The sequence below is a fragment of the Apus apus genome, chromosome 2, assembly GCF_020740795.1.
Source record: "Apus apus isolate bApuApu2 chromosome 2, bApuApu2.pri.cur, whole genome shotgun sequence".
Taxonomy (NCBI): Eukaryota; Metazoa; Chordata; class Aves; order Apodiformes; family Apodidae; genus Apus; species Apus apus.
In genome coordinates this window covers 82,095,937-82,105,422 of record NC_067283.1, presented here as the reverse complement: position 1 = coordinate 82,105,422, position 9,486 = coordinate 82,095,937, and the positions used below count along the sequence as shown (strand labels likewise).

The 9,486-nt window shown below is 38.4% G+C and overlaps 1 protein-coding gene across 8 annotated transcripts in view; it reads right to left on the bottom strand.

Moving 5' to 3' along the window:
• Positions 1 to 465: 465 nt before the first annotated feature.
• The window catches only part of CTNND2 (catenin delta 2), a 646,650-nt gene continuing 637,629 nt past the window's right edge, over positions 466 to 9,486 (bottom strand). For 7 of the 8 annotated variants that reach the window (XM_051610842.1, XM_051610849.1, XM_051610841.1 and 4 more), the window contains 2 exons: positions 4,481 to 4,554; positions 466 to 1,675 (listed from right to left, as the gene is read on the bottom strand). In XM_051610842.1, the coding sequence (XP_051466802.1) occupies positions 1,415 to 1,675; positions 4,481 to 4,554 (335 nt within the window). In that variant the 3' untranslated portion in view covers positions 466 to 1,414. Of the gene's footprint in view, positions 1,676 to 4,480; positions 4,555 to 9,325; positions 9,462 to 9,486 lie in introns of those variants that run through there. The other variant, XR_007888643.1, reaches the window with a different exon arrangement.

Here is a 9,486-nt window from a genome sequence, read left to right as displayed (position 1 = left end):
TGTTTTCCACTCCCTCAGGAAGATGGCAAGATCAAACTGCCTTCTTTGAGCACTTGCACATTGGTGGCCGGAGAGTAATGAAACCTCCCCAAGAAAAGATCAAGAGATGCTATTTTAAAGGAAATGGCACCTATGGGTGAAGGAGTCAGTGAAAAAATCAGATAACCCCTTCCTTTTTGAGTATGTGGCCTAACAATTTTGAGTTGCTGTCAATGGTTAAGAAAGTGAGTAAGAGAAAGCACATACTGGAGTTTCCACTGTTTATAAAAACTGAAAATCAAATAAAAATTGAAGCTTGAACAAGGAAAACACTGGATGAAAAGTCTTACGCCACACAAACGCACACACTCAAACACATACACACATACAGGCACACAGAATACTATGCACACATGGACACACACAAGTAAGAATGTATATTTGTATGGCAGGTTCTTGGAAATAGACATTCTTAGCAAATATGGATGACAGATCAATTGTAATTTATTTTCTTTTAACACTGTATCATCATAAAGAAAACTGGTATAAATGAAAAAAATCTATTTCAAATATCTACATCTAAAATTTTAGGCAGTGAAAAAGCACTTTGTTGACAAGGAGTGTGGAATGATGAATGTTAATTGTCAGAAACTGCTGAATGCCTTTTTTTTTTAGTTGCCACAAACAAATTCACATATCAGAACGAACAATACTGCTAAATATTCCTTTTTGTTTTTTTGACTTTTTTTTTTTTTGACTTTTTCTTTTTTGTTAAAACGCACCGGGGAAAAGAAAACCAAAAACTGGAAATTCATACATCTTTCAAAATTTGAAATTGAAGCAATATTTAGAACCATAGATGAAGAAACACTGTGGCATTGGTGTAATATACACAATGCACTTGTTGTTTGTTTGTTTTTTTTTTTACCTGTAATGTACATCAAATACTTTACAACAATGCATTAACAAAAGGCAAGAAACATCTTGCTGTACAGAGGAAACCCCAAATGCAACTTGAAGCCTAGATTCACAATGAATGAGGATATTAAACAAAGTGTGAGAAGCTGTTCCCCATTAAGTATGTATGCTGCTCAGTTACTTGTGCTTAACTCTTGACCCACGTCCACTGTCGTTCTCCCTCTTCCCTTCAGCCACATCCAATATACAGCACGGAACTTTAGACCCTACAGGCCAACAATAAAGTTGCCCCACACTGTAAAACATATATATGTATATATATTTCTTTCTAATTACTCCCAGGTTTAGCTTTCGTATCTTTTAGCCTTCTAAAAAAAAGCTCTTAATTTTTCCCATACTGGTTATCTGGGCCTTCCTATGGAACAGGCTTTAACAAACTAAATTTGCAGGAAAAAAAAAAGTCTTGTGGTATGCATGCACATGCACAGTTCCTGGAGCTTTTGTATCTGCCCAAGTCTCAAACCCAGGAGTCGGGAGAGGCTGGATAGTGGCTTGTTTCATAGTTAAGTTCACTATAGGGACGAGCAGCTGAATAGAAGTCGACATAGTTGCCAGTTGACTTTAGTCCCAGGTGCATGTTGTATTCGCTTGCAGGTGGACGATGATGCACTTGGTCCTCAAAGAAGGACTCATCATAGTTTCTTGTTGAATTCTGAAACGGCTGATATGGTTCGTAATCTTTTCTGCTGGGCTCCTGTGGAACTGGCTGTGTTGAAACCTGAAATATAGAGATACCCACAGATTGTTAGAACTTACTGTGGGCAGCAAGAGTGAAGAAGCAGTAAGTTTCACTATGTTTCTCATGCTGGAAATGTGAAGTTTATCTTTGTAATGTTAACATCTGCTCAAGGTATTGCTCGGTAGTGAATTAATTGCAGCTTTTCCTTGTCATTACATGTCTTTATTTAATATTGTTATTAAATACATTTATTATTTAATGTTACTGCTGGAGTACTTAAAAAGTAATTCAAATCTGGATCTGAGCAGTGTAGCTCACAGTTACTTTTGTAACTATAATCTGTGTATAATTTTCTGACTATTTTGTGGCTATATTATGCAAACATTGGTGGCCAAAACTCAGCCTTGAATAATTTCAATGGAAAAAACATACACTGCAAAATTTGTGACTGCAAAATGACACAGCCTTCAATCCTCCAATGGTCATATTGGGAATACTGGTACTCTGATGTCAGTGTCAGAAGACTCTTTGCAGACCTTGCTAAGTCTGCAAGAGCTAGTAATGCTCTTTCAAGAAGAGAGGAACAGTTGCACTGCTATGTCCCAAACTCCATGATGTTCCACAGCCACGTGGGCCACAAAGATGATCAGAGGGCTGAAGCACCTCTCCTATTCAGACAGGCTAGAGAGCTGGGGTTGTTCAGCCTGGAGGAGTGAAGGTTGTGGGGAGACGTCACAGCAGCCTTCCAGTACCTGAAGGGGGCCTACAGGAAAGCTGAGAACGGGCTTTTTATGAGGACATGTAGTAAGAGGACAAGGGATAATGGAGTAAAACTTGAAGAGGTGAAATTTAGATTAGACATTAGGAGGAAATTCTTCACAATGAGGGTGGTGAGACACTGGAACAGGTTACGCAGGGAAGCTGTTGGAAGCTCCATACCTTGAAGTGTTCAAGGCCAGGTTGGATGGGGCTCTGAGCAACCTGGTGTAGTGGGAGGTGTCCCTGCCAATAGAGGCAGGTTGGATCTAGATGATCTATAAGGTCCCTTCCAACTCAAACTATTCTATGATTCTGTGTTTCCATTATATTATTTCAAAGCATGTCTCTATCGGACTCTGTGTGTAGACTGCAAAAGGCTCTCCGTGTCCTTTAACAGACCTTCAAGTGATCTTACAACACTGGATGCAATATTAGAACATGACAAAGGACCATAACTACTCTAGTTCCTATTTCTAGTATTGATATCAATGTGTATAGGACCTTGAGTCCCTTGTTTCATTTCACATATTCAAAAGCAGATGTTTAATTTTGGACACAGGAGAAAAAAAATCTATACTAAACAATGTATTTATATGCCAAACAGTTAGAGGTGGGCAGTTTTTGAGTAGAAAATAGGAGGCTGAAGTAGTATTTCTGGGTTCATTTTAGCTAAAAACAGTATTTCTGATAGGTCCATCAGAAACTTAACATTTCATTGAGATGCAAGTAGGAAAAGGTGGAAAACCGGTTTTAGTTTTCACTCAAACTGTCACCCCCAAAATCAAATTAGTTGATTCATGACTGCATTTAGAGTGAACCTGCTGTTACAATACCTCATACGCTGTTTTTTTCTAAGTACTATGTTAATTAGAAGGGCTTCATCTCTTTAAATAAAACCATTCTGCAATAAAAGCAGAAACACCTTCATGCACTGAACTGGCTCACACAAGTCATATGGTGCACCACAGGAAGCACTGGCTAATTAAAAAGCAAAACTAATAAGAAGAATAGGGGCACAGAATATCAGAAACTCTCTTCACCTGAAGTTTTTGGATCAGGCTTTTATATTGAAATTTCAGGTAATCCAGTAAAAACTTTCAGAGAAAAATATTTTTATCACATTTACTAAATATTACTTTAACTCTCTGATAAGACTAATCATTTTAAGTTCTTTCCTTAAGTAGTTTTGGGTGTCATTTCTCTAGCTAAAAAATGCTGTAACTTCTGCATATTCTGTGGAGAAATTGTGAAAATATTGAAGAGTTTTGTTAATTAAGTACAACGTAGCATTACACACAATGATGAAACAAAAGCCTTTGAGTGCAGAAAATTGTGTTTTGCAGGGCTTGAGGAATACCAGCTATATGAATGCCATGTGTGTCAATATTGCAACCTTTTCTGTGAGTGCATTAGCTTGGCACCCATGCTGCCAATTATATTTTTGTAATGCCCACCTTATCCAGACATACTTATTGCTCTCTGGTTTTCAGGGACAAGACATTTTAAGAGAGTCCCAAAGTTCCAGACCAAATGGCTTGGATGTATATACATGAGAAAGTGTCCTTGCTGATGAAATGCAACATTTTCTCTTGCCCATATGTTGATGAGTACATTAAAAAACAAGCAAGCAAAAAGCCTTGCTACAATCATGCTTCTGAAGTGACTAAATGGCAAATCTGAGGGCTTCTACTACACACAAGTGTAGTGTACACATCCCTGCACTAGACACAGGGGGATCTTTCTCCAGGACTGTTCAATACTTGAGGGTCTGCTAGGATTCCTTAGCATGTGAATCATGTGGCAATAGCATTAGTTGAATTTTATGATGGCTATACTTCAGTAATAAGATTTGACCAGACTTAACCAAATTCATTGGCACAGGACATCATGAGACACCAGAGCCGGTGCAAGTGTTGGTTAACATTAGTTTGGATTTTGTAGTCTAAGTCACACTTATCCAGAACTTTAAAATCATTTGGGTTGCAAGCTGCTCTTGATTTCAGTATGAGTTACAGGCTTAAACACCTTAGACAATTTTTGTGCATATGCCATTTAGAACAGTAACATTTTAGTCTTCTTACTTACCTGGTTATGTTTGATATCTTCAGCAGGGGCACCATATGAATTCCTGTACAAAGTTGAGATTCCAGTGTTCTGAGCTGGAGAGAGAAGAAAGGAAGGAAAATGCATTAACCAAACATACCTCTTTGGCCTCAAAATCAATTCTGAAGGCTTCATTATATACATTATACAGCACCTGTTTTCCATACATGAAAAATCTTTAAAAGCATCTGTAGACTTCTACTTTCTCTTCCTCCCACTGAACAGTCATCATTTTTTATTTGGTGAACATGCATATACATGTTATACACTTATTAATGGTAACAGGTGCTATTTCATGTTCATACTAATGTTGTGCATGTCACATATAAACCAGAAAAATAATTTCATATACACCTAGCAACAGTTCAGGTTATAAATGGGATTTTGTATCACATTTACACTAAACAGGTAATGGTTGCAAATATTGAGACTAAGAAACATTTAATTCCTTTCATTTCAGTTGGATGATGCTAACCCAAATCCTGTATTATTAATCCTGCACTGCTTTTGTTATAGGGTGAAATTATGCATGGCAAAAGTGATTAAATGCCACTGAAAACTGAGTTATGCAAAAAAGTAGTATATAGTTGAACTGAAGAGGTCTGGCCAAATTGTCTCAAATTCACAAAGACAGTTTTGCAAAAAACTGATTTCTCACCCTGCCCTCCCTGCTCCCCAAACACATAAAAAACTAAGGATTTTCACCGCAAATCTGGCTTCACTGATAACCATGGTTTGGCTATCCAACTGAAGCTTAGTTTGCTGACAGAACTAACACAACTGTAGTTATTTCTTATAATTGACAGAGTATGAGGGTATTATTTTGTGTGGCTGCTGTGTACTGGTCCTACTGGGCATGTGTTATTAACTTTTGAGACATTGTAACCAATGGTTTGATGCTGCCATGAGGACTCTCACTGCAAAAGCACATGCCTGAAAGTAAAATTGAATAGTTGTGAATCAGAGCATTACTGTGACTGAAACATCTTGCTCACACAGCTTCTCTCAGGCCTCTGTGCAATGGTGTAAAACCTGGAGGCTGTTAATACCTTTGCAACTTGAAACCTTTGAGGGTGAGGACTGAGCATCAGAGCTGAAAGCTGGGTGTAGGATCCATGCTAGTCACATCACCAAGAAGAACAACAGTTACTGAAGAAGTGACCACTCTTTCTTCCTTTGGCAACCTGCTAGCATGGACCCCAGCATGTACAACTGCCTCTGTCTTTCCCACAGCCACCAAAACCTCTCTGGAGAAAGGAATGACATGGTGTCCAGCCAAAGTTTACTGTAATACACTAATTCTGGTCTTCAGATCTGCTATGGGCTCCATGCTGAGGGCATAATTTTTCTCAGAGCTTGGTGTACTGTTCCATGTTGCTGCTTTACAGATCTCAGAAGATGTGCTTACGAGACGTCCAGCTTGTTCGTGAAACAGGATAAAGACAGGGTTTATACAGTGGGGTAGTGAGCCCTAACAGCTGGAAAAAGATTTTCCACCTGATAACCATTTACTAACAGGGATGAAAAAAATCATTTCTTGAAGAGCTAGATGCAGTTACTGAGTGCAAACTTCTGAGCAGGAAACGAAGAACTCTGGAGGTCTAGAGGGAGGGCAGCAGGATCCTTTCTTCAAAGGTAGGAAGAGTAAGAACTCTAGTAACAGATGATGGTCAGTCTTTTCCAGTGGTAGGCAGTCTTTATTCTGCCTTTGTGCCAACAGGTGGCAACAGATGAAAACGATGACTGCTTGAGTGGTTTGTCTTTGGCCATATATGTGAGCACAGAAGGGTCGATCTGCAGAGGCCGTCCCTTCTCAGGCTGCATTTTGTCACCAAAATTGAGTGAATGTGAGACTTGACTGTTATTAACTGCCAGATCATTTCTTGATGCCGTCTTTTTGATGCTGTTTTTCTGAGTTTTTTTGCTTGTCCTACAAAGTCTTGGAACAAGTTGGGTTATATGAATTCCTCTTCTCAAGATCTAAAGAGATTCAGTGCTTCAGCTACCCATTTTGTGAAGTGCTACTTGAAAATAATGGGTGATATTCAATGTATTGGACTCTGATAAACAGGGGAAGAACTTATTGTAACCATTTTGTTTTCACATATATAAATTGCACGATAAGCAAGTTTGAAGTTTTATGCATGCAAGTTTTGTCAGGCATAACTAAACATATTCAGTCCAGACAGGACCATATTGTTCATGGTTGGCTGATGTCAAGAATTGTAGTATAAGAATTGTACTGTGTAAGGTGCAACATCTGAGGGTTTTTTAAAGAACGGGATGAAAAACAGGAAACTGGACACATGCTAATTTATATGTTGTCCTTACAGCTAATCTGAGAGACTTTAAGGAAGATCATGGCCTATAAAAAAGCACATGGTATAAGTGTGCCACTAACAGCCACAACTATTATAAATCCAGAAACAGTGGTCCATAGGTGTCCTGCACTACTGTGACATTTGCTCTGATGTGCTCAGAATTTGCGATGGAAAAATGGATGGTTTCAGATTATGAAGACAGCTGCAAGGTCTGCATTGCTGATTCCACTGCAGTGATGTGGATACAAATTCACAAGTTTAAAATGCAGTAAAAATGTAGTATTATTTTCTTAATGTAATGAAAAGAAATACAATGACACACCAAATGCTTGGAAATGAGAGCCAAAAGTTCAAGAACAAGAAATCTTGGTTTAGTCTAGCTGGGAGGCTGAGATAATTCTGTCTCTGAAGAAAACGTAAGTCAGGCAATGTAGCTGCTAGCAGTGCCTGCAGCCCTACTCCAGTACCTGCTTCTGAACACACAGGCAGCATCCCTGGGAACTCCACTCCCACTCTGCTGAGCTTCAGTGAGCAGTTGACTCTTGCTGTCCAAAAGCAGAGGGAAAATATAAAAGAAAGAAGGGGACAGAAAGAGCTAGATGAACGGGCAGATATTGTGTGGTTAGTATCTGATTTTTGCTGTTAATATTGTGTATGTAAATAATTTTCTGTTTTAAAACATGGTGAGAGAAGAGAAGGGAAAGGGGTACAAGGAGCAAGGGATGTAGAGTTTCTGGCAGCCACAGTTCCTTACAGAGATGTGAGAAATTATTAAATTATTTGAGGAGTGACGAGTGTGTGTGTGTTTTATGCGGTAAATAAACATCAGAACACGATAGTACCAAAGAAGTATTTTTTATCAGGCAAAACTGTGAAGGTTCTAAAATGAGTACTATGATTTGCTCACAGTACTTTATGTTTGCATTGCATAAAGAATGTTAAGGAGAAATAACTTCCTCTTTTCCCCCTGCCCAGTTTTCAAGGTAATGTGTTTTTAAAAAGCCTCATATAGTTCCCCACAGCAGTTTTCTGCAAAGCTGTCAACAGCCTTCAAAATTATGTCACTCAGCAGTTCATGTGATGAAGATATCACTGACCAAAGCCATCCGCATATATCCCAGTGACTTGATTCATGGTTTAACATTTAGCTTTCAGTTCTTTTAAGTACTTATTCTGAACACATTTACAGACACTTTGAAATAACAAGGTGCTAGCCTTTTGCCCTCACAAACACGGACTGATAGTAGGAAAGGACAGCTCAGCCTGACAGGTAGTCATCCTCATCTGATATTGCATAACTGGGTTTTTCTGCTCTAAGCAGCAGGACTCCATTTTCTAAAATTTAGCTCAAGACAGTAAAGGAAAATGGTTCTGGGCCTCACAAATCCCAGCTAATAGAGATCATTACGGGTCACTACCGCTGCCACCTTCTTGCACGGTGAAAGATGAGGTAAAGGGCACGAGAAAAGATTACAGTGTATTATGATTTCTTATAGTAAGTTCAAGTAGCCCAAGCATCTGTAGCTATTGTAGCAGATGATGGTGGCTGGTTGTGTTCTGAATGTGCAGGGACTTTAAGTAAGTTTAAGTAAAAAAGCATAGGCGATTGATTCTCAATAACTAAAAGAAAATAAATTAATCAGAAGGTGTTTTTGCTGGTGGAAGTGAAGATACAGGGTGCAGACTGTGAGAGAGAGAACTAACAAAGTAAAAGAAACTTCAGAGCAGGAGTCCCATGATAGCACATAGTAAGCTTATCCTCCCTGCTCTGAAGGAACACACCATGGCATAAATAATGTAATCACATGCACATACAGTTCCTGTTTTTTTAAAAAGGAATATAATAGGTTTAGTCTTAAAAATATACTTCAGATGATAAAATTTTATGATTGGTTATTATTTTCTACAGAAAAGATGGAGAGTAAATATACCATGCATCATAAACCCATGAAAGGAGAGGGCAATGAGAACATTGATATTGTTCCTCTATTTTTTAGCCGTCCTTGTGAAATCAATGTAAGTTACCATCTTCAGCCAAACTATTTACTTCATAGATTCTCCATTTTCCCCAGAGGTTTCCTGACAACTCCCCACAATGGCAAGAAGCCAATATTTCTACTTTGAAAATCCATCGAAACCCCTTCATTTCAGTCCTAGCCAAGAGGTCATAATATTTTTTAACTATACAGTGAGAAGGACTTTGGAGAAGAGCATGGAGACAGTCATAGATCAATTGGGAGTATTGCTGTAACTACATTCTGTGTAAATCTGTAAGTCAAAGAAATCTCAAAAATGTATATGCCAGGTGGAACCTGAAAAAACATCTATCTAAATCCCATAGGCTCTGTGGATGTATTAGCTGCATTGCATTGTCTGATGCACAAAATGAACTACAGGCATTGCAATGAACTTGCTACACAAATTTAGATCATTCGAGTACAGTCAAAATGTCTCACAATTAAAATCACAAATACTGATTTTATATTGTTTTTATTGAAGTGTTTATTTTATGAGCAACAAAGAGGTTACACAAATTTCACGTTGAATGTTGACAAGTGAGGCTCCTTTTAACTGTCATTTTCTTTTGCTCCTAAAATGGTGCTTAAATTGAGCTCAAAGCAAATGAGCAGAAATTTGGTGACCTGAAAGAGAGAGAAAGCAATTTGT